This window comes from Pestalotiopsis fici, assembly GCF_000516985.1.
Source record: "Pestalotiopsis fici W106-1 unplaced genomic scaffold PFICI_Scf_11, whole genome shotgun sequence".
Taxonomy (NCBI): Eukaryota; Fungi; Ascomycota; class Sordariomycetes; order Amphisphaeriales; family Sporocadaceae; genus Pestalotiopsis; species Pestalotiopsis fici.
Window position 1 is genome coordinate 1,700,686 of NW_006917101.1, and position 27,833 is coordinate 1,728,518.

Consider the following 27,833-nt stretch of genomic DNA (forward strand, 5'->3'; position numbering starts at 1 on the left):
CCACCAAAAAAAAAAAAGCCTAACGCAGTTAGAAAAAAGTATAATCAGTCAAAAGTCTATACCTGGCGACAACAAAAATTCCATGATAACTGTCAACGAATAATGATTGTTTTAAATGTGGAAAAAAGAACAAGTCTATAATAGCTAGGCGATAAATCGCAAGTCGGCACGCCGCGTGGCCGCCGAGGGACGTTCCCTGTATGTGCGGCTGAGAAAAGCCACATGACAAGGAATAGGCAATTGTCGCATTACCTCACATCCTGTCAAGTCTCTCATCCTCATGAGAACAACGCACCTATCATTGCACAATGGATAGCGATACTATAGCCATCGACGACGGCGTATCCCGAGTGTCGGGCTACTATGGGCCCGGTGCAGTAGGGGCCTGGTGGCTACTTTCCCTCACGGCGCTGATCGGCTCATTCACCGGAGACCGCGCAGCCCCCGGCGGTGCCAAGCCGCCTTCGATTTGGAACCTCTTCAACATTGACGCAAACCTCCTCGGTGCCGTGGGATACCCACTTGTTGCTAGTCTCGACCTTCTGTACAACCTCAAGACATATACCTCGGATCCCCAATCAATGGCGCTGTACTGCGCGCCACTCCTCATCTTGTTCGAGGCCGAGATCATCATGGCAGCCCTCCTCGGCGGAGTCGGGACGCGCATCTATAGAAGGCAGCCGCGGACAATTGATTTTGTGTTCGTCGCCCTGTCTTTGGTCTACTTTTACCTGTCCCGTCGGATTGCAATACTGGTTTGCATAGACAAGCTAGTCCTCTTTGCCGACCATTCACTCGCACCCCTCTCAACATGGGCTATATGTGAAGGCGTCCATCACATCAGTGCATGCCAGCGAACCATGGACGACTACATCAACAGGGACTTTTATCCGGACATACTCGACCAAAGTGGTGATTCCAAACCAAGTGAATCCCATGCCACTGGCTATGAGGAAAACGAAGTCATGACGGTCTTTTTTATTCTATTCGGCGTGGGCGGAACTGTTTCTGTTGGCTTAAGATCATTGCTGGATGAAGGGTGGGAAAGTCTGACTTATTGGTACAAAGTGGTGGATTTCTTTCTAGCTGCTTGTTTTGGCTGGTTAGGCTGGTTCATCTTCTGGTTCATCATATTGCCGTTCGTGTTGAATATGGTTGTTTTGTTCCAGTTCGTTTTCACGATGCTTTTACTTAAACTTTTCAAGATAAAACTAGGTGGAGGTATGATTCCTCAAAGTGCGGCATCGTTCTTGGACCTGGACCAGATGGCTGCATTCATGGTTGGTGGATTGGTGCCACTTGTAATGAGAGCAGCACCAGTCTTGAGGCGTCTGCTGGCGAGTTGTCGTCACAGAATCCTGCGTGGAAATGGAAACACGGTAAACGATGGAGACGTAGTCTAATCTACCGAGAATGAGATCTGAAATACAAAAAGATGATTTGGAACTTGCAGATTCTTTTGCACTTGATCTTCCACGGTGCACCATCGCTAGCACATCGATTGGGGTATTTTCTGGCCGACTAACCGAAGTTATGAGCATTTCAATCCCAGAAATCGAGTGTGATAATGCCTAACAACTTTGTGTTCACCCGCAAGGCGTCCTGGTGGCTCGCTTATCGTGGAAGCTTGCATCCTGATCGACAGACTCGTTTGCCTTTCTTCTACATGAGAAATATCCCCCTGTCTTTATTCCACATCCTCTAGCACTATCCCAATATCGCTACCAGCGCAACCGCGTTCTCGCTGTGATTGAACAATCCCTCGCCCGATTCGACAGACCTTGCTTTGACGCCTTGACTGTGAAGTAGAGGTCAACCCCGGGATTCCCGGGAAAGAATGATTAGATGCGGGATGCCCCAGAGGATCGGTTCAGTTCGACTTCCCAACTGCAAGACTCCATTTATACTACGATTATTGTGTCCCATGATTTTCTCATCTAACGTCTTAACGGCGGTCAGCAAGCTAAGCCATGTATCCATTTGCACTTCAAAGCTTGCAGTGGCATACGAGTCTTTCATAAATTGCCCCCAGTAGGAATCTGCTCGCGGTCAACGGTGTATGGAAAAGCGACAGGCTGCAGAAAAGCCACCACAAATCATGCAGGCCATAAACAATTGGCATGGGGGCCCACAACTAACGCAGAGCTGTACGGGGCTCACCGGGGCGGACATGTCGATCTGAGCATGTTTTGGGTAGTCAACTGGATGCACAAATGCTTGATTACCGCCCATCATTGGTGGATAAGCCTGGATAATGTAGAAATTAATGCATACGTACACTCCAGTGATTTATGGAGCCGCTCACTCTCACCCTTGTGTCAGGGAAGCGATACATATGTAACCCATGGAAATGTTGGACTCGACAAATCGCGAGCTTTTTCTTTACAACTGGGCAAGTTCGCCCGAGAATGCAACGAGCTGAAGCGACAATAATTTCCTGACTACGAGCTCTGACCAGGCGCCGAAATGATATGATCAAAACTCAGCGGTGTGCGCAGTGCTTTTTCAAAGATGAGCATTGAGCTGTGACTGGCATCTAGCAGCAAAAGCCAGACTTATGCACTGAACACCTCGATGCCAATAAGGATACAAGTACTGGCATTCCTGCGCAACAGAGACAGTTATTGAGCGATGATATACGACTGCTCTAGGATTGAGGCAAACCAGCACTCGATATTTACCATCTCCCGTTGTACTTACTGAGTTTAGCTGTAAGGCTCGGCGAAAACCCCATCCTGCCTAATCAATGGATCAGAGCCTTGCAGTAATACATCGTGAGGGCTCTTCGGATTACCCTTTTTGGAATTATGTCAGTCCAGGATTATCGGCTGTACTTAGCCGCTCCCGGGGAGGAATTACAATATGGCTATGGCACTGCCCGTCGCCCTAGATTACCTAGGCTTTGGCTTCCTACACTGATTATACTTATGATCTTTGCCATCATAGCCAATAAATCACGAAGTCCTCAACATTTCGATAGTCATTGATCGGTAAATGCTGTGCTGCACCATTTGGCAAATGCAGCCTCTCTCTTTCGGCTGCGGTTTGTCTGTTAACGTTAACACAATCCCAGCCTCGCTGCCAAAAATTCGTGGCCGCATAAAGAGCGCCCAAGTCTGAATCTGAACGAGCTAGCTCCAGCATTTCCCGCGGCGGATGCAGCGCCACGTTTTTGTACCACTTATTCATTAAATCGTAGAAATATTAGCTCACGAGCCGCCGCCGCGCCACCCCCCAAAGAAACACACACAGACAAACACACGCATGCACGCAGGTCGTACGTGAAAGACGAAGTAAAAATATTTGCTCTATAGATTTGGGCTGTCTGCGTCGCTTATACCAGGGAAATGGTTTGCCATTTCATATTGCCTTGATCTAGGGGAATCCCCTGACCGTCCATAAAACCATCAACATAACACTCTCCAATCAGTTCAAATTCTCCTTCCTGACCTGTTTCCCGTAATAGTACAGGGAAATTGCAACCAGCAAGTATGTAGACTTGATCTCCGCTTTTGGTATTAGGAGGAATCATTGCCCATGATCCGCTCTCCAACCGCACTGGGGATTTTCGCATATTGAACCATACGTGCAGCAGCTGATTCTCGAAGTTCGAAAGCGACCTATAGCTCATCCCCTCAGTAGCTCTCAAATCTTCGATAATCTTGGACTTTTGTGGAAGAGATCCAAACAATTGCTCTGCGTGGGCCACAAACCACTCCAGTAATTCCGCATCCAAAGTTTTTGGACTATCGATGGCGTCGTTGTAGAGTTGGAGAAACCCATCCCTATGTTCAATTGGGCAAACTTTGTCTAGGTAGGTATCGTCTCTATCCAAAACTACAGTTTTCCACAGATTTTCAGGTGGTAAATGTTTGAATGACTTGAGTTGAAGCTGCTCATCCATACCAGTTATCGCGACCTGGTCTTCAAAGCGCTGTGTCATGTCGATGATTGAAGGATCGGCATCAAGATCGATTCGGTCCAGTCTGTAACCTTCGCAGCAAAGAATGCCTGGTTGAGTGGTTTGGGAAGGGCATCGATATGCACACCCGCCAGATGCCCGGTACAAAGCGCGTGCCTGCTCTGGGGTCTCGGCCAAGCCTCTGTGGATATGTGAGAGTGCAGTAAAAGATTGCCAAGCCATCCGATCGTAAGATTTGGACGAATAGGTAGGCCAATATGGTACCCAGGAAGGGCACTTCTTGCTCGGGTCCCTTTGGCTATTAGAAGCAAAGCTAATTAGATCGAGGCAAGCACTCGCGTTGATTTGCGACCGGACGAGCTGCTCGTATATATCAATCGTCGTGGTTGCGTGGCTATCGTAGACCGGCTTGAGATTGAGGATATCGATATCCGATGCTAGGCCAAGGACTGAGTACACACAGTCGCGCTCCCAGGTAGCGAACGCGCCTCCTGCATATACCATCAAGTCACACAAGGGAAATAAACCATCTCCTCCGCCGACCATATGGTGGGACCTAATTATATGGATTTTTCTCCTTTTCCCAGCCATATAGTGACCTCTCAGTGTGCTTAATGAGGTCCATCCGGGGAGTTTTCGTCCATACTCTGAAATCCACCGCATTGCTTGGGTGAAAAAAAAAGCGCCTGAAGCTTTGATCTCCGCACCAGAACGTTAGTTGATCTGGAATGACAAACTCTTGTAAAGTCCATGCTCGAGTCCACCAGGGTCTTTGAAACAGTACACGCAGCGAATTGAACTCGTTTGCGGCAGCCTCGCGTACTACGACTTTTTTTGCTTGCCGGATGTCGGGAGTTTTCAGCGGCCCTAGTTTTAATATTGTTGTTATTGCGGGCGAGACTTCCTCGCTAAGTTCTCCAAGCCATACTATTGTCTGAGCCGCACGTTTGTATACTTCGCCCATTCTAGCGACCTGGTGCTCTTTCTCCTCGTTGTCGTCTTGGTTTATACAAATTGAGTCAATCCACCAGTGACGATAGCCAGCCCTGCCTTGGATTGCCTGCAAGGCTTGCATGAGATTTGCTCTAATGGGAAAGCTCACGCCATCCACCTTGATGATATGGGAAATATCTTCAGATCCCCATGTGTAGGATAATGCAAAATATTCTTGCAGATTATCACTTGTCAAGGAAATGGTGACAAGGTGCAAGGAGATTTCGCTCGAGTTAGCCGGGCCATCTGGTAAAACAGCCAATCGAATCTGATCCCGTCCAAGAGTTGAATAAACCGACATTATTCTCTGGCATAGGCAAAGCCTTGAACATAATGCGATGTATGTTTTGACAATTATTTGAGAAGGGAAGGGAACATAATATGAGGACTGTTGGCTTTGGCTCGAGTAGCTCTAGCTTAACCGAACTTGCGCCTCTTCAAATACTGTCCTTATTTCAGATTTAAGCCATTTTAAAATCGGCCTATGGGTGGGTATATGATCACAGCACAGCCGGGTCGCCTTGCTTTGCCATGTAACTACCTACATACATAGATCGAGCCGCCTTCTTCCAGTGCTGCTGCCTGAGTTGGCAGTCACGGGATATCCCGGGGTTCCCCCATGCCCAATGCCCATGAACCTCCACTTTGTAAGTTATTAGAGATACTGCGCCCACCGCAGCACCCTTACCGGGTGGAGTTTCCTGTTGATCATGCGTTGCTTTGGTATGTGAAGATACGGTGTCGTTGATATTGCATCGGAGATTGGTCTGTATTTATGCAAGTGTGGGTGTACAGACGTAGTACGATAGACTGTGATTCGCTGACAAGGATTTTAACAGCTGCACAAGCACTATATGGATTCCAATTTCATGCGCCTTTGCGTGTCATTTGTTAAGTCCTTGTATATCCTATAGATGGCCAGCCTTACTCCAATTTTGCACTTTTTGCACTTTTTACACTCCTGCATTATTGCACTTTTGACCACGGATGCAGGAATCATGCATTGGCGCTCGTATTCGGTCGTGCGCGGCCGTTTTCACCCGACACCAACTCACCGAGCGTGGACCTCCGCAGCCCGACGGCGCAACTTCATAAACAGAGCCTTCCCATGATTCTTCAACCCCTACATAGATGATCCCCACCGCATCTGATCAGCTCGGGTATATTGCGTAACTATCCAGCAACCCTCTCCCATATTCTTGTCTTATGCTGCTTGGTCTACTTTCCTTCTAAATTGGATCAAGTAAGGACCATTCCATTCCATGCCTTCGAGGTTCTAGTACAGCTTACTATAAATATAGTTCTGGTTTTTTCTTCTTCTTCTTTTTTTTTCTCTTGAAAACCGCCAGACTCCATTGAGCGACAAAACACTCCGTCCAACATGTCCTATTACCACCGCCATGAGTCCCGAAGGTCAGCCGCTGCAGAAAGCTACGCTCCCAGAGCATCGACGTACCATCATGCTTCTAGGAGAACAAGAGATGATTCTTCTGACTCGGACACATCGGAGGAAGATACGAGGCAGGAGCGAAAGGAACAAGAGAGGCGAGAACAAGAGAGGCGAGAACAAGCGAGGCGAGAACAAGAGAGGCGGGAACAAAAGAGGCAGGAGCGAAAGGAACAAGAGAGGCGGGAGCGAAAGGAACAAGAGAGGCAGGAGCGAAAGGAACAAGAGAGGCGAGAGCGAAAGGAACAAGAGAGGCGGGAGCGAAAGTAACAGGAGAGGCGGGAGCGACACAGGGACAACAGAGGCTTGAGCGATAGGCGCGAGAGTGAGTGGTGATGGTAAGGCAGATGCAAAAAGACTTGTTGAGGCAAACGGGAAAAACACACGAAATAATGGGGACTATGGTTGGTCTTAAACCAAAAACAACTTTTAGGGTTGCATCTAAGCCTATGGCAGCACCCTTTATGGGCATATAGGCCCTGGATTGTAATCGTTTCCCTTCCCAACAATTGCGAGCATTCACTTTGCCTATTATGGTACAGTAGTGATCCAGTTCGTGATAGTATGCGATGCGAAAATTGTGCCATTGCCTGGTAGTCACTTATGCACGCCTGACTGAAAATACCACTTGATGAGACGGCCGGATTCTGGGCTGTTATACTCCACTACATGCGAGCAGGAGGAGCCTTCGAACATTTCGAAGTGGTTGCAATGCTGATAAATCCTTGAAATGAAGAAATTGGGTGGGTGATGGATGGTTCATGGCACTATGGTCTACTAGATGACAAGGCCTGGGCTGCGCGCGGTTCTCCAGCTATTTGCACTATTCTAGGTCATGAAGTACACTTCATTTGATAGACATATCATGAACTGGCACGTGTTAGAGGACATCGCCATGTATCTTGAGGGCGGAAATTTTAACCATCGGCTTACGGGAGAGAATTCTGGGGCGTTGCCGTGCCGCCAGCTTGTGTTCTTATGGGTGGACAGTTGCGAGAAAAGCCATAGCACAGCTTGTCACATTATGGTTCCTAGAGATCCTACTAGATTTATGGAAGTAGCCACTAAAGAATGCCTTGAGTCTTTAAGGTTGACAATATCGCCAGCCCACGCGACGCATAAATTCGTAGCTCTGAGTTACTGCTGGGTTCAAGCTTCCGCGCTCCGACTTAAAACTAATAATATTTTATCGTTATATAAATTTATTAACATAAAAAATCTCTTATAGACTATACAGGACGCTATATATTGAGTAACGATATATAGGCATCCGGTATTTGTAAGTTGACACACTTTGCATAATACAAGGACGGATAAAATGAGACGGCTGTCGCGGATTAAACCAGAGATTCCACGCAAATGCATAACCGAGGTTGGGCATTTCAGGAGGCCATATTATCTAGCAGGCAATTTATATTTGGTATTTTAGGAATATCGTGGAAATGCACCAGCTGCGAATACTATAAAAGTATAACTAAACCTCTTCGATTAAAGGCTATCGCACAAGTCTCGCTATGTCGCAAAGGAGTAGCAATGTAATTATATGGGAAATGGATAAAAGTCGTCGAGTCATATACCGGGACACAGCTTGTATATAATTTGAGTAGATTTCCAGCTATGTTTGGATCTGCTAGGATCCTCCGTGAGGTAAGAGGCACATCCACTATGCGCTGCTATTGTTTTAGTCTGTGGCGCGACAAGTTCATCCAGAAATTAATGTGAATGTATGAAGGGTATCCGGCCGATGGGCGGTGGTTATATCATAAAAGGCAGCCCGACTATCGTGCACCGTCTTAATCCTCGGCTTCTGTTAGTGGCGCAGTCAAATTCCTTAAACCTGGCCGTTTGGCATCTTAGATTTCGAGTAGAATAATCGAGAGGCGGAACTTGGGCTCTCGATCCTGTTATCCATTTAAACCGCGCCGGATATCACGACCCTGTGGGTCTTGGAAGGGGACCGCACCTCTGGGCAGGCAAATAGGTTGAACTCCAATTTTGAAGTTGGTGAGCTTCCGATCCGTGGCATTAGCGGAAGCAGTGATAGTCAAAGAGTTACGGTCTGGGACGATCGGGTCACGCTAGCGACTAGCGGCCGCATGGGCGATAAGCACCGATAAGTTATCGTTTATGGAGTAGATCAGCTATCACGGACCCCCGCAAGTCCGTGACTACATGCGTCACTCGTGTGAGATCAAGATATGCTTGTAAGATCCGGCGTCGGATCTATTCTCCATTGAAATCCATATAAGTCAGATCAGATCCATTACCAGTTACCCAATTAGTACGCTAATCTATAATACGCAAAATCAACAGAGTGGCTCGAGCTTCGCTAAGCCCTCTTACGGTCCTGGTTCTAAAAATATCCTTACGGTATGAGTCACCATAACGCCTTCCTGATCTATATCATAACGCTGTCCTAATCTATATCATATCCCTATACTAGAATCTATTCGCCTTTATACCCGGACATTCTGCGTCGAAACCATCAACGCCGTGTCCACTACTTTTCTTGCAAAGTTCAACCCAACCAAGATACCCAACAAAGTCTTATTTCTTCCTCTTCATCTCCCTCAACAATTCTCAATATGGCTTCCGCCGATCTCCCTAAGGATACCACCAAGGCGCCGGTCGCCAGCAACGATAGTGATAAGGAGGATCTCTTCGGCAGTGACTCCGAGGAGGAGAACCCCGAGGAGGTCAAGGCCCGTGAGGAGCGTTTGGCTGCTTACAGAGAAAAGAAGGCTGCCAAGCCCAAGACTATTGCCAAGACGGTTGTTATCATGGATATCAAGCCTTGGGGTATGCTATAACTTTCCTTTATAGAAAGACTATAGTACTGATTTGTCCGAAAACAGACGACGAGACTGACATGGTCGAACTCGAGAGCTCTGTGCGGGGTATTGAGAAGGACGGTTTAGTTTGGGGTGCTTCTGAGCTGGTTGCTATTGGTTTCGGTATCAAGAAGCTCCAAATCAACCTTGTCATCGAGGACGAGAAGATCTCTTTGACCGATCTCCAGGATGAGATTCAAGAGTTTGAGGACTACGTTCAGTCGACCGATATTGCAACTATGCAGAAGCTGTAAATTGCTTCTATAAAAGCTACTTAGCGAGATATAACGATATCCTCGTCATATAACAAACGAATTCGGAGACAAAACGTCAGTTGACGAATATAATGCCATTGGCAGGAATCCAAGGTCGGCGACCTCGCAAGCAAGACTGCACAGGACATGGGCGAACGAGTGTACGCCAGAATGGAGAGGCTCGCCTTCAAATTAAGAAATCGAAGGTCTCATCTCCAACGTAAAGCATTTGTGATTGACCAGCCAGGTACTGATGGAAGCTGCGGGAAGGTTCAGATGTGCGGCAGCACCATTCATCGCGTCGGGGGGGCCAAGAACTCCAGTCCCAAGGCAGGAAAGCATCAAGCACCTAATCATATTCCGTTCGTATTCATAGGCCAAGGCTCACAGTACGCCGACATGGCAAAGAGCTTGTTGGACAGCATTTTGCTGTTTCTTGGAACCATCTGTGATCTCAACGCTGTACTAACCAATACACGTACGTAGGTACATGCACAAATCGATGTGCTCAACGTATAGTATTCCTTAATTAAGCCCATGCGCCGACTAGGCTCATGCCAAATGCACCAGCGAGGACGAGGAGACAAGCAAACACCCTACGCTTCCCCCTTAAAACTCTCCAGCTTTCATCAGTCAAAAGGTCTTCGAACAAGAGCTCTACGAGAGAAGCAAAAACAAGAAGTCCCGAGGATAAAGCATTCATGACTCCAACCAAGATCAGACCGACTTGAGAATCTGGGCTATACGCAGACCGCGCTGCCAGCCCGATTACTTGGCCAAGGGGCGTCCTTAGACACGGTTAGCACTACTCATTAGGTAGCGGGCAGGAATAACTAACGTGCAACCATAAGCTGCAGCCATAAGAAAAGGCTGTAGCTTTCTCTCCCGCCAATCGATGGCAGATATTCGGGCCCCCAGAGCAAGGCCTTCGAAAGTCTCTATAAACGGGGTTCATTAGCTAAGAGTTCAGTACACAGGACATGGTCTCAACCCACGATGAAACACAATTGCAACCAAGAGGATTACAAACTCCTTTGCGTCAAAGGACACGCTGAGCGCCATTCCAATGAAGACACTGTGGAACAATATGCCCATCTCCAGGAGAAGTACATGCAATGTTTCCTTCTTGAGTTGCTGCTCTGGGTTGAGCTTATCGTGACTTATTGTTTGCATCATCAAGATCTCGGAGCCCTGGTTCGGAGCGTCTAATTCTTCCAGCGGAGGTTGACCGCGGCCGATCTGCGACAGGGACTGGTTCATGCTGAGGGAACGGTTTCCGCGCGTCGATCTTGCTTGCAAACCTCCGGGCTCTGCGTGCGCCGCCGCTCCTGAGAGTCTCTGAGCAGGATGTAAGAGCATCTCCACAGATTTAACGATAAATATGCCTGTGAGGGCGATGGCCCCAGGAACTGCCGGATAGTCTTCATTCCAGAACGCCGGGAGACACGGATCGCCAAGCAGTATAAACGCTGTCGGCAACAGGTGCACAAAAGCCGTTGCCAAGAGAACACCAGTACCAAAATGCCGAACAGCAAAGAAGAAGTCCGCGGGCATCTTCAATCTAGAAAATCGGGCAGCAAGTATGGGGAACACGCAGGCCCCGAACGATACGGCGAGGATGATGAAGACCGCTCCTATGCGCAAAGGAAGATCGGAAACCGTTTCTTCCGCTCCCGGCGAGGCACACTGGTCCCGTCGCGACAACCCATGCAGATGGACAGAAGTAGACTCCGCTGCGATTTCGGTCAGTCCTGCTGACGCCAAAGCTCTCTGCTTTGGCATATAATGGACAATTGGCGCCGTTCGAGATTTCGTAACGGACGGTAGCGTTCCCTGTGCCATGTACGAGCTGGCGGCAATGTTGATTACGACAGCCGCCGCCAATACTGAAGCGAACCACAAAGTCCAGTCCCTCGCCGAGTTGGATATGTCCGACAGCCTGCCATGGTGTGGCATTCTGGGATCACTTCTAATTTAGTACGTTCGTTACGAAAGCTGGCATCAGTGGCGTGACTGATGTCAAGTATTCGCAGGCTTTCTGCTCGGAGAATGCTTCAACTCGATCAAGGCCAGCTTTATATCTGCCGAGAGAAAGCTGCGTTTCCTGGGTTGTGCTGCTCTCAAAGACCGCGAGTATGTCGATTGTCTGAAATATTGTTGGTGGGCGCATCAATTTCAAATTGCCGCTTGATGGCCGCCAAGGCCGATTATTCCGATCGTCGCCGAGTGACACAACGCTTGGCTGTGTCATGGTGACAGCAAATCATGAGCTTGGCAACTTGGTGGCTGAGCACATTCCAAGACTGCCCGAATTCTCGGCGCCAAGTCTGAACCACGGTATTATGTACCAATGTGTTACGGCATATGGGGAATCCGAAGAATGACAGCTGACCTTAAGCAGATACAGGACTGGCCCCGGTGTTAGCGCCGATACCTTGATGTCTGATTTGTAACGTACAGCGTCCGAACCCCGAATGATTATCCCGGCGCCTCGGAATCCTCCCTGAACATTCTGGGCCGCTATTGCGACCGGGAGCGCTTCGTGAGAATATACCCTCCCGCTAGATATAGTGATTGTCCTCGCGGGATTAATCGAACCAACCATCCCTATAACATTAACTAGTTGGTTGAAAAAGTCTAGAAAAGTCTGGCATAATCAGGGTTCTCTACGCAAGAGCCTCATGAGTTTGTGCTATTGTGGTAAGAACACAACCGTTAGAAGAGAAGTTATATAGTTGTCGGCAAGGCACTCGAGCTTGGCAATAATGCGAGCTGAAATGTTTTCCCATAGGCTAATTTCACACAAACCGGTTGGCAAATAATCTTAGACCGTGAACTGACAGATGGCGAAGTGTGTAGGCACGAAATCTCTTACTTAGACTTTTCTGCCTTTATATAGATCCAACCTGGTAATTACCTAGTTATATGAATCAGGTCCCCCCCCCCCCCCCCCCTTTACAACCTACTCGATTAGGAAACCCCGAGCAAGTGCGGACCAATTACGCACAAGGCTATCCAAGCTGGTATGTACAATAGATTTGTCACCCAGCGCACAATGATATAAATAGTTGCTAATCGCCATGCGGCCTACCAGAAACTAGTCCAAAGCTACAGGCAGTCAGTCGGCCGCTGCATGCTCTTCTTCACTGTGTGATACCTTCTTCAAGCACATTGTGTTGAAATAGGAGCCCAGCCTCCTTCATTTCGGGCTTCATGCTCCACTGTAGACCATATACATACACCTTCCACTACTCCCGTAGATACGTACAGATACTCAACCAACTAACCAATCACTTCAGTTGACCATGACCTCGTTCATCTTAGAACATTGTGTGAAATTAGATTTGGCCAAAAGTAACGGGTATAACTCTCGTTTTGACGGATAAAAGTATCAAATCCCGGATGCTCCGGTTTTACGGCTGTTTCCGCTGTGAATCTGGAGGGGTTTGGATAGTGTGCATTTTATTTATATAAATCCATATAGCCAGATCCGTTCACATGTACTGAATATACACAAAGTTCCCGTCAATTCCCCACACATTGTGGTGCTCGTGAACTTGCTCCATCACCATGCATTTGCCTCCACCGACCTGGCTGGTAGTGGCAATCGAGGCCTCTGGCTTCTTTGTTTCGCCGGCCAGTGCTATTCGCCTTGCTACCAGTCCAACATACGAGGGCCGCGGCGTGTGTCCGCAGCGATGCAGGGAGTCTGGGCCCAGCGTCGACAAATGGCCCGTCTACCCAGACATGAAACAACTCAAGAGATGCTCGGAAAGCGTCTTTTACAGCTTCGGCCTCAATGACCCCGTCGACAATAGTGTGGATGGCGCGCATCGCATTTCGGCCTGTACCTCGTCGGATGAGGATGACGCCGAGAACACCATTGAGACGATCTCTGCTAGAGCCGCTGACAACTCCCCCAGCTCGGACGTCCGCTTCGAGATTGGTTGGTGGCAGGAGCAGCCTGGCGGAATAGGAGAGGAGCACCAGTCACTGATCAGGCAGCTCCGCGGCTACCTCGACGGCGGACACGGGTACTCGGGGGAACAGCCCTTCATCATGTTCGCCCGCTCAGGACAGGCCGTCCTCGGCGTCTATATCGGACGCGCCCTCAAGTCCCAAGAGCTCAGCACCGTCGCCCTCGGGGCCCTGGAGGCCCGGCTCTCGTCCATGGGCGCATCTACCCCAGAGCTCGCCATGCAGCTGTGCGAGCCCGACTACAGCGGCGCTCACGTCTTTGGCCTCATGCTGTCGACGAATGGCACCTTTGGGGCCGCCCAAGAGGCCATTACGGGGTGGAGGCACGGACGGTGCCTTGCCTTGCCACACTCTGCCGACATCAAGGGCGAGGTACAATTCATCATGCCGCTCCCATCTATGGTCCTTGACAGCAACATGACCAGCTCCGCAGATAGCTTTGCCTTTCCAGACTCTGCCGAGATCGAGGGCCAGGTGCAATTCCCCATGCCGCTCCCGTCTATGGTCCTTGACAGCAACACGACCAGCCCCGATCTGCTGAAGCCTGGTGCTACTGGTCCCGACCTCCATCTTAGTGTAGCAGACTGCCGAACCATCCAGGTCCAGGACAACGACATCTGCGACACGCTCGCAGCTAGGTGTGGCATCTCGAGGAAGGACTTCGACAAGTACAACATCGGCGACGACAAGTTCTGCAACGGCCTCAAGGCCAAGCAGCACATCTGCTGTTCCGCCGGGTCCATGCCTGACTTTGCTCCACCTCGGAATGCCGACGGCTCTTGCTTCACACACAAGATTGTTGATGGAGACACCTGCGACAGCCTGTCCGCCGAGTACTCGCTCTCGCACGATCTGCTGAATGAGTATAACCACAAGACGTGGGGCTGGAACACTTGCAAGCACGTCCTGTTCAAGGGGACCGTCATGTGCCTGAGCAAGGGCAGGCCGCCGTTTCCAGCCAGTTTGCCCGACGCTATCTGCGGACCACAAAAGCCCAACAGCGTGGACCCCAAGGACGACTCGGACATTTCCAAGATGAACCCGTGCCCGATCAATGCCTGCTGCAACATTGTAAGTGAACGCTGCCTGACTTGACACCCTTACACTGCGCTAACTTGGAGCAACACAGTGGGGTCACTGTGGTATCAGCAAGGACTTCTGTGTCGATACAGGCACGGGAGCTCCAGGCACCGCCGAGCCTGGCACATACGGATGCATCTCCAACTGTGGCATGGACATTGTCAAGGGCGATGGCAATGGAGCGATCCGTGTTGGCTACTTTGAGGGCTACTCGATGAACCGCGAGTGCCTCTACCAGGATGCTTCCCAGATCGACAGGAGCGCTTACACGCACGTCCACTTTAGCTTTGGCACCCTGACGCCGGCATTTGAAGTTGAGACGGGCAACATCCTGTCAACCTATCAGTTTGAGCAGTTTAAAAAGATTCGCGGCCCGAGGCGGATCTTGTCCTTTGGCGGCTGGGACTTTTCGGCCCTGAACACCACGTACATGATTTTCCGCAACGCCGTAACTGACGCCAATAGGCTCAGAGTAGCAACTAACATCGCTGATTTCATTAAAAAGCATGACCTTGATGGCGTTGACATTGACTGGGAATACCCCGGCGCTCCTGATATTCCCGACATTCCGCCTGGTGATCCCGACGATGGTGTCAGGTACTTGAAGTTCTTGGTCATCCTCAAAAGCCTTCTGTCAGGCAAGACCGTCTCTATTGCCGCGCCGTCGTCGTACTGGTACTTGAAACAATTTCCCATCAAGGAGATTGGCGAAGTAGTCGACTACATTGTCTACATGACCTATGATCTTCATGGTGCGTATTCTCCAAATCACCCGCTTTGACGTGTCTCGAATTCTGACCCAGAAGCACACATCTTGTAGGCCAGTGGGATACGGACAACAAGAACTCCCAGGACGGCTGTGAGAATGGCAATTGCCTTCGAAGCCAGGTGAACCTGACCCAGACGATGCTGTCGCTGGCCATGATCACCAAGGCGGGCGTGCCTGGCCGCAAGGTGATTGTCGGCGTGACGAGCTACGGTCGGACCTACAAGATGGCCGCGACGGGCTGCTGGGGGCCACAGTGCAACTACTTGGGAGATAAGGTCAACAGCCCGGCCAAAAAGGGTGTCTGCACGGGCACGGGAGGGTATATAGCAGATGCCGAGATTCGCGAGATTATCGGGAACAAGAAGCGTGCCGGGCGCGTCGTGACGAGCTTCGTCGACGACAGCAGCAATAGCGACATTCTCGTCTATGACAATGACGAATGGGTCTCGTACATGAGCCCGGCAACCAAGAAGACGCGCGCGGCTCTCTACACGGCCTTGGGCATGGGAGGCACCACGGACTGGGCGATCGACTTGGAAAAGTACAACGACGTGCCGGCGCCCGCGAGCGACTGGGCTTCGTTCAAGCAAAAGGTGCTCGACGGCGAGGATCCCAAGAGTGACGACTCGCGCAGCGGCAACTGGACGAACATTACATGCACAACCGAGATGGTAGTACACCAAAAGGAGTACGACGTCTCTACCCTATGGAGTGGCCTGGGCGCCGACGACGCATGGTCCGACGTTAAGCGCGTCTGGACCAAGACCGACCGGCCACGGTTCGAGAGCGGCGAGAACCCGAGACTCACCTTTATGTTTTCTGTTCACGAAACCCTCAAGATCGAGACCGCTTCTGAGGGCTGCACGAGAGTCTTGGACTCGCAGTGCAACTCTGATGGCTGCTCCCCCGGCATGAACGGCGAATTATCAGGACCTGCGGGCGAACTGATTTGGAACTCGCTCGTCCTGATCCACACCATGCATCAGTCGTACTACACGGCCCTCACCAGCGGCGCGTCGACCTTTGGGCTCAAGGTGCAGGACATGGAGAACACGTTTGCCCCGATCCCCCCACCCCCGGACAACGAGTCGCTCTTCATCCTCCTCGATCTGCTCTCCATAGGCATCCTGACGGCTGCAGGACCTTTTTTCAACAACATCATCGCCAAGCTGCCCAGATTCGCCAAACCGGGCAACACGGCATTTAACAACGCCAAGGACACGACCATGAACATGATCGGCCAGTCGATTGGTCTGGCCAAGGATCTGAAGAGCGCACCCAAGGCGGGCGACTGGACCCCGGAGAAACAAGCCACGTTCTCAGCGTACATGGGCCAGGTCATTGAAGGCTGGGAAGACATCACGGCCAAGTCCCTCAAGAAGATCTTCGACGGCAGCGACGCGTCACTCGCGGTGCTCGACAAACTCCTCGCCAACGGCGCCCTGTACCCCATGGGCCCCGATCCAACGTCTGACCTTGATCTCTTCAAGAACATTCGCAAGTCCTTTTTTGCGTATGCGATTCCGATCCTGTGGTTCAGGGCAGGCTACTACCCCTTCATCATCGACTCCGGGGCTGCCTGCGGCACGAGCAACCCAATCACCAAGTACATGACGGAGGACGTGCAGCGGCAGACGGGCGTCTGCTACAACAACCGCATCTACTTCCTCGCCATGGTAGAAGGTGACCCACAAGAGTGCACAGAGGTCGACTGCGAGGACCGTAAATTTGCTGCGCCCCAGGGCATTACCAGCCTTGATGGTAAAGACTATGGTGGACTCACCAGAGATGACATTGTCGCTGGGGCGATGCGTACGTATGTAAAGAACGGCCTGAAGAATGGTGCGCATCCTGGCAGCGTCGACCTCAACAACAATGACAACACTGATGCGCTTTACGAAATGGACATCACCACGCCGGGGTTCATTTCCCTCCCTATCTGTAGCCCCGTGGTCGCATGGAAGTCGTGGGACGCCACGACCGGGAATGTAGGCGCCCCAAAGAAGGGTTCGACACCGAACTGGCCGTGTGACGCGGTCAAGGGGCTTTCCAATTGTGGTGATTACGAGTACGACAATGGCAGCACTAAAGACGACTCGCCGTCCGTGGCCGACTGCGAGCAGATCATCCGCAACATCCAGGGGGACACGACCACCGAATGGACCCAAGCGGTCGTAGGCAAGCCTTGGAGAGACATCACGGCCAAGGGCTGCAAGTTTTCATTCAGGGCTTCCAAGATCGACGGTAACTCCGAATTCTACGTTGGCGGACAGAACGTAATAGACCTCATCGAGAAGTCCGTCAAGGACTATGCCAAGGACGGCAAGGTCTCTGCCAGTGGTCATATGAAATGCGGAGCCACTGTGAAGAAGCAGGTAACCGAGTGGAAGCTTCAGAAGAAATAGGCGTGCCGTTGAGATTTTGACTGCGATGGGTTGAAGACAGGGCGGTTTGTCGGTCGCTTTTGCTTTTCTTTTGTCAGGGTGGTTCTTTCTGCCACGTGCGACCGGCGAGAACCCCTATAATATTATTTGTCGGGACTCGATTGAACTCTCCCCCACCGTGCGTATGAAAATTGAATCAAAATATTATTTGGACGCAACTCGGCCCCAATGGGGATGTGGGGGAGATGGGGTTGATTGATGGACAGACACTACGACAAGCGATGCAATCGTTGTATGCTTGGTTGTGTACCGGCGTACGAGGGCGCTTCAACGCCAGTGGCACGACACAATGGGAGACGTTACCCGCAGTCCATTGGAGTGACTGGACTTGAGGTCATTCAAAGGAAAAAAAAAAGAACTTTATACGCATGATAGCCACTGCCCCAATTCAGCTTGTGATTAATCGATTATCCAGTAGTCTGCCCGGCAATATCTACCTAAGCGCCAGCTCATAAGAGCCCAGCACTAGTTTCTGTGTATAAATCACAATTGTGGTGGTTATGACTTCGCTCTCGATTGAAGCATATCAAACCGATTGACTTAGCCTGATTTACGGGTGTCCATTGGGCTTGGAAGAAAACAGACTCCCGCCGAACACTGTATGCGCTACTCGTGTTACGGCAGCAAGATCTTTGCGCACGCCTGTGTATCAAAAACACGACTTGCAATATATTTTCTGTCAGGCTGATCCTACCATATCGCAACAGTCTGAATCAAGAATCTGCTCACCTACGTTTATTGCAAAGCGGATGTTGTTCAGTCATGCAGGGATCGCCGACAAGGGCCTAAAGCTATGGACACGTGTCGTGGAAGAGATCACGGCTGACTAATGAACCCTGGAGGATGTCTGCTTACGACACATTGGGTGCAAATCCAACCTCAATAGATTAAGCAATGATTTATAACCCAAAGCCAAGTCCCCTGCGCGAGATCTGAACAATATATACCGAAGAATGGGCCTTTGAATCTACATATATTATTGCGTTTGAAGAAACAAAATCTGGAAAAGTACATGAGCTCAGCTTATATTGGTCATAAGCACGAATAATTATTTTTCATGAAAAGCCCGCCAGCCGTTCTCACCGCGACTATTGGCAATTGAGATGGAACCTTTTCCACCGGATCGTTATGAGATCATCACACCTCGCCTCATCATCCGACATGCTGTGCCCAAAGATGCCATGGCATTTATCGGCTTGCTAGGCGAAGTCGAGAACCTTCCCATGGGCGAGACAGAAGCAATCAAAGGTCTGACTGTTGATAACATGACGGAAAGAATAGCAAAGTGGAGGAAAAATGCCTCGGACGGAAAGAACGCGGTTCTGGCCATTGCACTTTGCCAGACAGACCATGTCATTGGTTACATGGGATTTAACTGTTTCCGTTCCAAACCAGAGGCCGATAAGACAGAGCCGGATCGCGATATGCCACTGTCAGGAGTTGAGGGTCGCTATTTGACTGATGTTGGGGTCGTGATCAGTCACAAGGAGCGCCGCAAAGGCTATTCGACAGAAGTCGTCTGTGCCGCCATCGAGTTTGCGTTGTACACTCTTGGCTGTATAGTTGTTAGATTCGAGACTGGCATTGAGAATGCGCCATGGCAAACACTGATGAGCTCATTTGGGTTCGACAATCTGAAATGCAAGGAGGTATTGAGTTATGGCGACAATCCTACAGGTTGGAAGTGGGAAGTCAATAGTACAGAATGGTCAGAGGCCAGACAGAAGTTGGTGAATGCAGGCAGCTGGCCGCTTTAATTAGGGGGTTATTTATGGCCTTGAAGCCCAATAAGAGCAGCTACTCTTACCTAACTCAGCAAATTTGACTCGTGATACGAACTCGGAGCTTTGGCCAAGAGACTCATGGTTTTTTCTTGATGAAAGTAAAAGTTCAACACGTGGGCGTAAAGCCCATAGAAAATGACTCTCGAATATTACATGTTTTAATCTCATGCATTCAATTATACAGACTTTATGCTATTTATCTGGTATGAGAAGAAGCGACCAGAGGAATCTAGAGCCCTGATTTTTAGGGGCAGTATAAGATAGACTCTAATAATCTATCAAACTTTCGATAACAAGAAACCGCCATTCTGTTGAGTCTGGAACAACCCGCTCTTGTCGTATTTCTGCGCAATCGACTTTAACTTGTTGACATTATCAATTCCATATGTCGCAATTGGATTCTGATCTCTTGAAGCATCATTCATGTACAAGAACGCAACATCCAGGCCGCGTTCTGCAGACAATTCCTTCCACTTTGCAGTGGTGTCAATCGCTACGGATCTCACCACATCGTCGTCCTTGGCGTTGGTCCAATCAACCAAGGTCGTCCACCCTATAGGGAAAGAGTGTTAGTGTTACTGCGCGATTTGCTCCCTCTCCAGAACGCGTGGGCTCACATTGATGAGTAAATTGCGGGATATTCAAGGCGTTGCCACCCTTGGCGATGCCCTGAGCGACCAAGCTCTCTGGAACGTGCTGCAGAACAAAAGCCTGGTCTGCACCCGTCGAATTACGAACGTCGAGAGCCTTTTCTCGCCAGAAATTATAGACATCTATGTAAAGCTGGGCATCAACTTGTGAGGCAACCCCTCTGTAATCATGTCTGTTGAAAATTTCAGTGTGTTGAGCGCAAGAGAAGAAGAAGAAGGAGGTGACGGAGGAGTTCGTACCGCAAGTGCTCCGCTGGAAGGATAGAATTTCCAATCTCGTATATGATTGAGAATGTATTATTGGATGGCGGGATCAGCATTTGCAAGGGCGTCAGCTCGGAGAACGGCGCGAAAACATCCGGCGGCCCAGATAAAGGCTCGTTGTAGGTCAGTCCGATGATGACAGCGTCCAAGGTAATGGTCAAAATGACGTTGCTCTTGGGGTTGCTGCCTCCGTCCTTCTGCCATGTCGCAAAGGCCTCCAGGGTCTTCTGAGCTTGGTCTATGGGGTAGATTCCGAGCTGTAGCCACGTTGCCGTGAGTGGGTATGTGTATAGATCATATCGCGTGACTATGCCAAAGTTTGGACCGCCGCCCTTGAGAGCCCAGAATAGATCGGAATTGTCTGTGGCATTAGCGTTTGTGATGTTGCCATCTGCCAGAACAATCTACAGAGTAGAGATGTAAGTACAAGATAAGCACTTCCAAATCAGTGTTCTGAGATGACAAACCTCGAAGTTCTTCACGTTATCTGCAGAAAGTCCATGTTCTGCGGCTAGATAGTGGTAGCCACCTAAGTAAAACATCAATACTTGATCAATCGTAGATGATTTGGAGGAGGACGATCTGTGTACCTCCGAGCAGGAGACCGCCGACGCCTACAGGGCCGGCTCTACCACCAAGAACAGTCACGTTGAAGGGGGTCAAAGTAGCGTCCACATCACCCCAGCGACCACCTGGTCCGACGCTCGCAACAGATTTGTCGTCTGAAAGCGTGACCTGATTAAGTCTCTCCAAAGAGACCAGAATTCCTGAGCTGTCAATGCTGGACCAGCCAGGGTTCGGAGAGTGACCCCCGGATCTTACCGCGAACTTGATCTTGAAGTAATCAATTATCTGTAGGATCTTGGAGACATCACTAGAGTTGCGTGGCAAGAATACACAGTAAGGCTGGGCGACACAAGCCAATGACCTTGAAAAATTGGTTGGTAAAAAATATGAAGCCTAGCAAACTCCGGCATCTGGTTGTGCTTACCAGTTTTCCTTGACTATAGTTTGGTTCACGGGCGAAGTCTCAACTTGGTCAAGCCCAAGAATTAATTGGGCTACTTGGCAAGCGATCTTGAGGTTCTCGTCGGGCTGGGTGTCGTTTGACCAAGAACTACCATGTTGCGATTGCAGCGCCTTTGCGTGCGAATCGGAGAGGCCAATACGCTTAGCAAAAGAGGCCAACGAGTCTGCCATGGTGTTGCGCAGAGTTTGAGACAGAAGCGGTTGTAAAGGCTGTGGCAAGTCCTGGCAACAGCCAGACCACTGCCAACAGGCCTAAAAGCGGAGAGGCTCTTCTATGTATAAGCATTATGGCAATTTGAAGTCGAAAATGAGGGGAAGTACTAGGTACCATGCAGTTGGTTCATGGCCTGCATGAGCTGCGGATCTCGAATGAGCTCCATCACGCCCCATGCTGTGACTGGTATTGTATGACCTTCAACCTTTAGGACGCATGTTAGACTCACCGCCAAATCGCAACTATCTATAAGGCTTTCCCCCTTTCACGTGCAGTGGGCGACTGTCGTATGGCCGTTGGCAATACGATGCGAGCCATTTCGCAATCTCGCGAGCGAAGCGGGACCCCTAGTAGGGATCCCGGTCCATGTTCGCGTCCGGGTCGTCCCCGTCGAATTTGTCCTATACCTTTTGTACCTGTCGGTGCACTATGGCATGTAAGCATTTCCGGATGCGCCAGGGCCCGGGCCGAATGAATTTAGGAAGACCCGAAGCCAGAATACCCGCGATCTCGTTAACCTATATACCAGTAGCTTGTAGCGGATGACGAAAGGGCAAGTCACACGGATTTGAACTATATATCAATAGGTCCAGAGCATATAAATGAAATATACAGAGTATCTAAGGCTTGTAGATTTACTCAAAGGCTTCCTTTAAAGCAGTATCGTCCTTTGTGATATGGGCCCATTCCAGGCTCTTCTTCCACACTTTCTCCTGGACGCCCTCGTCCAACGTGAGGGGATCACTTTCGTCCTTCTTCAACATGGTGAAATAACCACGTTCGCCGGGGTGCGCTTTGTTGACGGCAAGTTCTGCCAGGTCGACTCCAGCCGCGGCCGACGATCGGAGTGTTGGGTCGGCCAGGCGGTTGATAACCCCCATGAATGGCTTCACTATGAATGTCTGCAGGAGCTGTATCGACCGTGGCGTGTTGGAAGTAAAGGCTCGTGAGTCGGCCAGTCCACCCGGGTTAATGGCCACGGCCGTGATGTTCTTGAATTTTGGGTTCTTTTTATGCCACATAATACTTAGTATTGATTTGTTTCGTAAGAGAAAGCCTTTAGGCCAGATACATATTTACCTTCTGCAGATAACGGTTGAGCGGGTACATCCAGGTCGTGATCAAGAGCTTGGAATTAGCATATCTCTGGAAACCACGGCCTTGCCTATCCTTGTCAGGAGGAGGATGGTTAAGCTGGTCAATGTCGTCTGGAATCTCGGGGAGGTGCGATGTCATTGCATTAGGTTGGCGATAGTGGGCGATGCTTGAGAGTAGCACAATGCGACCCTCGTCAGCAAAACTGCCCAAGAGTCGAAGTACGAGGGCCACGTGCGCAATGTGGTTCACCTGTATAGTCTTGTCATAGCCGTCTGCTGTAAGTTCCGAGTCAAGGACCATGTTCCAATACGAGGCGTTGCACACAATTGCTCCTAGAGGCGGGTACTCGCCGGCAGCGATGGCGGCCGAGATCTTGTTGGCAAATTCATGGACGGACGCCAGGTTAGCATGGTCGAGCTGATGTACGGTGGCCTTGGCCTCCGGGTAACGTGCAATGAGCTGTCGCAGGTTCTGTGTGTTGATATCGTCCGCTCCAGCGTCCCGGACCGTAAAAATGGCGGTAAATTCACTATGATGTTTGAGCAGCTGCTCGGCCGCATGAAGGCCGGCGGAGCCATTGGCACCAGTAAGTAGTATCGTGCCCGTCATATTTGATGGGTGTACAAATAGGTGAGATTGGGATGAAGTGTCAAGATTTGAAGCCGGAGATGTCCAAACAGCCTCTCTATCGTTGGTGCCGTACACGCTGTTTCCCAATTCGAGTTCATCAAGTTGGCGAGTACCTAAACATCTCGCTGCTCAACATATCCTTGCTCACCAACCGTTCCCCCGCATTATGCGTTATGCTATGGTGCGATCCCTTGCATGTTTGGCTTGTCCAGAATCTTACACAATGGACAATGAACATGCATGCTACATCCGAATCTGCATGGATCGTGCCCACTGCCGGTTGCAAGGATGTGGGACTTTTAACGCCGCGAAAATACTTTTTTTCTTTTTTTTTTTCAAATGTTGATCCCGACAAGGCATGATATAGGAGCATCTGCAACTGTGCCGCAGGTTGCAGGTGGTGCCAAGCTTCCAAGGAATGCATGCAGCACACGTTTCTACAGAGTACAGAGGCCAATAAAGGGCTACATTTTACAACCACAAAGGCAATCTATTGCTACGAAAAGATGGGATGATGAGTCAGAAAAGCGACGCTTTCCATATCTACAATTCATTTTTTTTGCTCCAATCTCACAATCCTCTGTCAGACATTTGCCAAATTACCGATTGTCACGGATCGTACTTTGGATCGGGTTTGGCTGATGCGCCATAGTGAAGCTGGTGACACAACGAGAATAGACTTGTTGTATGTGTTGGCCTTTTCTAGAATTTGTGTTAGTATTCGTGCACTGATTCAAGTTTGTGCTGCGTAAAGATTTTACCGACAACGGATTCCATTACAGCTTTCTTGTACCCGAAACAGCAACGGTCGTGTCGACGAAAATTCCATGAATCAAGTGCGAAAATCTCCTTGTGTCATGTCTACCCGCTAACGCCATTAAATGTTAGGCCTCTCCAAACTCGAGGACACCCCAATAAACGTATCCATTGAAGATGCAAAGTTGATGACATAAATTTTCGTATTCAACGTGGTTGACTCTGTTCTTTCTTTTCTGGATAATGAGTACCCTTTTTGGCAGCGGGCTCCCTGCTGCAGTGACCTGAACAAGCCCCCTTCCCATCCCAAAAATGCATATTAGGAGCTTCAGTCCGTGCATCCATTTGTCCCGTAATGCCGTCCGTCATTTGCGCCTGTACCAGTAACCCAAACAAAAATCCAAAAGATGTAACTTGTGCCAAGGGGTATCAAACCTCCACAGTCCTAATGGCACAACAAAGAGCCGAGAAGAAGAAGAAAAGATCGCCGCTTGATTATTTCTTGTTGAACAAGCTTCTGATGAGTGTCCTGCCAAAGAACCAGAGGAATCCCAAGAAACGAATCGTTGCAAGGGCCGCAGTTGAAAAGAGTAGGACTCGGAAGTAAGTGGGGGTTCGCTTGATTGATGCTTCCTATAAAACGGGGAATCAAGGTTAGTACATATTTCGATATAGAATTTGGATAAAATCTTGTGCTGGGATAGCTTTCTTACCTGAACGCCCAAGAATTCAAACTCGTTGGAAGTGACAATGATGCACAAGATCAAGTTGGAAACAATCCAGGATACCACGAGACGCGTTCTGAAAGACTTGTACGAGTCCTCCTTGTCCTTGCTCTCCTCCTCCACCTCGGGCTCGAGGGGCGCGAGAGCCCGGTACACGGTGCGCTTGAACTGCGTGTCAATGTCGTCCTGTTGGCGCTCGACTTCTTCGTAGATGCGCGGTCCCGAGGCGTCCTTGCTAATGGCGGCAGAGGGCAGCTTGTCGGCCGTGTCGGATCCCTTGGTACCCCAAGACACGTCGTGCCAGTTGCTGAAGGCGTACACCATTAGGATGTTGATGTAGGTCGACTGGAGAACGAGATAGTAGGGGAACGAGTGGAACATGTGCCAGGGATCCAGCGACAGGAAGGATGCCAAGAAGTTGAGACCGTAAATTGTAATCAGAGCAATAAGAATGACTCCGGTGATGCCCTGATCGCCAAATATACTTTCAAAGAAGGCCTGACCAGACGTCGTGTTGATGTCTTCTCCCAGCGGTGTTCGCAACGCCTTGTAGACTAGGTAAAACGAGAGCACAATGATGTAGGCCTGGATGATAGCAAAGATTGCAAACGAGGCAATATACGTGTGTCGCGAACCTTTGGGTCGATTTCCCAGCGCCACAATGAATTGGATGATGAGGAAAATCAGGTAGATCCATTTGAGTACGACGTTGATGATCTGACTGGCCGTGTCGCCAAAGGGCCAACCGTGGGTGCCGGTGGCCTCGACGGGCGTGCCGACAAGATCCATAATGACGGAGGTGGTGAGGTAGTACGAGGAGAGCGAGAACCAACTGAAGAAGACATTGGCAAAGTTGTACAAGAACTGAATGTGGAGGAAGAACATGCGAATGATGTTGTGCCCGGATTTGTACAGACGGCCAAAGTGCTGCAGGGAGTAGAGCGACATGGCAAAAGATCCGTTGAGCCATCGGCGACGTTGACTGAGAAACTCGGCGGCGCCCTCGGGCACGTCTGTTTCTCCCTTGGCCGCCTTGATATACGAGAGATGCCACTTTTGTCCGGATTTCACAAACAGTTCAAAACAAAGAATTCTGTCCTCGGCAAGGAACATGTTCTTTTTGAAAATGTTCATGCTTTCAAGGCCCTTTTTGCCGTGGGAAAGCGTGTGATCTCCGTGGAAATACTGGTCCAGGGGCCTGCCCATAATGGCGCGGTATCGGTATGCAGAAAAGGCACCAGGCAAGACGGAGACGTAACCAAAGGAGGATTCCAACGGTTTATCCAAAATGTTGGAAATCTTGTACTCAAAGTTTTGCACGGCAACGAGTGGATTCCAGAGCTTGTTTCCTCGGTGACCCAGCATGGCATGGATCTCACCACAAGCACCGCCAAGGTGCTTATCGTTGTAGAAACCTTCCCAGAGGGCCAGCAGCGATTGAGGCCCCGGCTTTGTACCAGCGTCGATGAGGATGGCGACTTCCGGGTTCAAGATGCGACCAAAAGCGTTGAAGAGCCATCGATGCGAGTTGATCTTTTTGCTGTTCTTTTGCTTGAGACAGAAGATGAATTGTGCGGGTGGCAGGTTTGATTTGGGATTCTCGGCGTTGGGCCGGACGAGCTGGTGGTTGGGTGTGACGGAAAGCTGACTGGTGTATTCAAAGATGTGAGCCACGGTTTCTTGGCCACCAACATCCTTTTTGATGACACCGTCCTGGAAAACTCCTATCGTGGCGAGCACATCGAGGACGCTCTTGTCGGCCTTCTCGATACCATCGAAGATTATACACACGACAATTTTCTGCCAGGCCGGTCCGCTCTTGGACCAAAAGGTCGAGTTCTTCAGCTTGACGATATCGCGAATGTTTTGCATCACACCGTGCAACGTTCGGGCAAAGAGGACCTTGTCTTCGTTGTAGTACGTAATGGCAATCATGAGCTCTGTGTGCCGATTGTAGATGCGCGGGCGCAGCGTATATCCGTTGAGCAGGGTATACTCGTTGGGATCACAGGTGGCTGCCGTGTATCGCATCTCTGTAAACTCTTCATGCGTACCCTCCTCCATGTAGCGAGGCTCCACGGCATTCTTGACGGCGCTGGGGACGGGATAGTTGGTGCTGAGGACCGGTCCCTGCCGACCTTCAATGAGCTTGATCTTCCTCGTGGGGCGGCGGCGGAGACCATCGCCAGCACCGCTCAAGCGTGTGCCCGGTTGCTGCTGACGTTCGGCCCAAGTAGTGTCATTGAAGCCGCCAAATGAGGACGGAGGTCTAGAAAACCTCCAGCTGTTGTTGCTAAAGCTGCCCTTGCCCCATTCCTCTGCATCCGGAGTCGGAGAATGGGGGTCGGCACTGGGGTAGTGATACACGCCCAAAGTTTGCGTGCTGTCATAATAACCCCCAGGGCCTGACGCTGGTGAGTATGGAGAGATTGGGCCTTTTGGCTCAAGGTAATAGTCATCATGAGAAGAGGAGCCATGGGAGGCATCCTGTTGCAGAGGTGCAGATTGTTCCTGTGCGTTTGAGTCAACAATTGCATCCCTCAAGGTACTGCTTTATAGATCGGATGAGCGCTACTCACGTCTCTAGAGTTCCTGTCGAGAGGTATGTCCTGTAGCTGGTATCCTCTGACATACTCCTCCTCCTCATGGGGATGGGGAGGGGGTTTATTATCGTTGGGCTCCATCGTATAGGACTGGAGATTCCCGAATCAATGTGTGTAAGTGTGTGTTGAATAAAGCGAGAGTAAGGACACACGAAGTTGTCCGGAGCAAAAGGCGATATCCTATGTAGAGGATGATCGCATATTACAAGGTGGAAATACACACGGAAAGCATGGAAAAGTGAATATTTGGGTTTTTGGGGATTATTTACGACATCGGGATAAAAAGGTCCGCAAACGGGTTTAATAGAGGCTGACAGGGCTGACAACGGGATAGCAGCAGACAAGACACAAGAAGAGAGCAT

General features: G+C 50.0%; 10 protein-coding genes across 10 annotated transcripts; 5 read left to right on the forward strand and 5 right to left on the reverse strand.

The window, feature by feature from the left end:
* Window positions 1-308: 308 nt before the first annotated feature.
* On the forward strand, window positions 309-1,403 carry PFICI_13504 (uncharacterized protein; the record flags this gene model as incomplete). Its single annotated transcript, XM_007842085.1, has 1 exon — window positions 309-1,403. The coding sequence occupies one exon, from the start codon at window positions 309-311 to the stop codon at window positions 1,401-1,403; it is 1,095 nt and encodes a 364-aa protein (XP_007840276.1).
* Window positions 1,404-3,334: 1,931 nt separating this feature from the next.
* On the reverse strand, window positions 3,335-4,426 carry PFICI_13505 (uncharacterized protein; the record flags this gene model as incomplete). Its single annotated transcript, XM_007842086.1, has 1 exon — window positions 3,335-4,426. One exon carries the CDS (start codon window positions 4,424-4,426, stop codon window positions 3,335-3,337), a length of 1,092 nt encoding a protein of 363 aa, XP_007840277.1.
* A 1,870-nt stretch (window positions 4,427-6,296) lies between these two features.
* Window positions 6,297-6,632, forward strand: PFICI_13506 (uncharacterized protein; the record flags this gene model as incomplete). Its single annotated transcript, XM_007842087.1, has 1 exon — window positions 6,297-6,632. One exon carries the CDS (start codon window positions 6,297-6,299, stop codon window positions 6,630-6,632), a length of 336 nt encoding a protein of 111 aa, XP_007840278.1.
* Window positions 6,633-8,947: 2,315 nt separating this feature from the next.
* On the forward strand, window positions 8,948-9,447 carry PFICI_13507 (uncharacterized protein; the record flags this gene model as incomplete). Its single annotated transcript, XM_007842088.1, has 2 exons — window positions 8,948-9,161; window positions 9,218-9,447. The coding sequence occupies 2 exons, from the start codon at window positions 8,948-8,950 to the stop codon at window positions 9,445-9,447; spliced, it is 444 nt and encodes a 147-aa protein (XP_007840279.1).
* A 529-nt stretch (window positions 9,448-9,976) lies between these two features.
* Window positions 9,977-11,403, reverse strand: PFICI_13508 (uncharacterized protein; the record flags this gene model as incomplete). Its single annotated transcript, XM_007842089.1, has 3 exons — window positions 9,977-10,235; window positions 10,286-10,385; window positions 10,443-11,403. 3 exons carry the CDS (start codon window positions 11,401-11,403, stop codon window positions 9,977-9,979), a joined length of 1,320 nt encoding a protein of 439 aa, XP_007840280.1.
* A 1,614-nt stretch (window positions 11,404-13,017) lies between these two features.
* Window positions 13,018-17,679, forward strand: PFICI_13509 (uncharacterized protein; the record flags this gene model as incomplete). The annotated part of the gene is made up of 3 exons (XM_007842090.1): window positions 13,018-14,496; window positions 14,555-15,257; window positions 15,326-17,679. 3 exons carry the CDS (start codon window positions 13,018-13,020, stop codon window positions 17,677-17,679), a joined length of 4,536 nt encoding a protein of 1,511 aa, XP_007840281.1.
* A 1,142-nt stretch (window positions 17,680-18,821) lies between these two features.
* Window positions 18,822-19,475, forward strand: PFICI_13510 (uncharacterized protein; the record flags this gene model as incomplete). Its single annotated transcript, XM_007842091.1, has 1 exon — window positions 18,822-19,475. One exon carries the CDS (start codon window positions 18,822-18,824, stop codon window positions 19,473-19,475), a length of 654 nt encoding a protein of 217 aa, XP_007840282.1.
* A 305-nt stretch (window positions 19,476-19,780) lies between these two features.
* On the reverse strand, window positions 19,781-21,616 carry PFICI_13511 (uncharacterized protein; the record flags this gene model as incomplete). Its single annotated transcript, XM_007842092.1, has 6 exons — window positions 19,781-20,055; window positions 20,120-20,325; window positions 20,393-20,820; window positions 20,884-20,945; window positions 21,007-21,344; window positions 21,408-21,616. 6 exons carry the CDS (start codon window positions 21,614-21,616, stop codon window positions 19,781-19,783), a joined length of 1,518 nt encoding a protein of 505 aa, XP_007840283.1.
* Window positions 21,617-22,294: 678 nt separating this feature from the next.
* Window positions 22,295-23,366, reverse strand: PFICI_13512 (uncharacterized protein; the record flags this gene model as incomplete). The annotated part of the gene is made up of 2 exons (XM_007842093.1): window positions 22,295-22,666; window positions 22,740-23,366. 2 exons carry the CDS (start codon window positions 23,364-23,366, stop codon window positions 22,295-22,297), a joined length of 999 nt encoding a protein of 332 aa, XP_007840284.1.
* Window positions 23,367-24,638: 1,272 nt separating this feature from the next.
* PFICI_13513 (Chitin synthase 1) lies at window positions 24,639-27,552 on the reverse strand (the record flags this gene model as incomplete). Its single annotated transcript, XM_007842094.1, has 3 exons — window positions 24,639-24,776; window positions 24,857-27,379; window positions 27,448-27,552. The coding sequence occupies 3 exons, from the start codon at window positions 27,550-27,552 to the stop codon at window positions 24,639-24,641; spliced, it is 2,766 nt and encodes a 921-aa protein (XP_007840285.1).
* Between the last annotated feature and the right edge of the window lie 281 nt (window positions 27,553-27,833).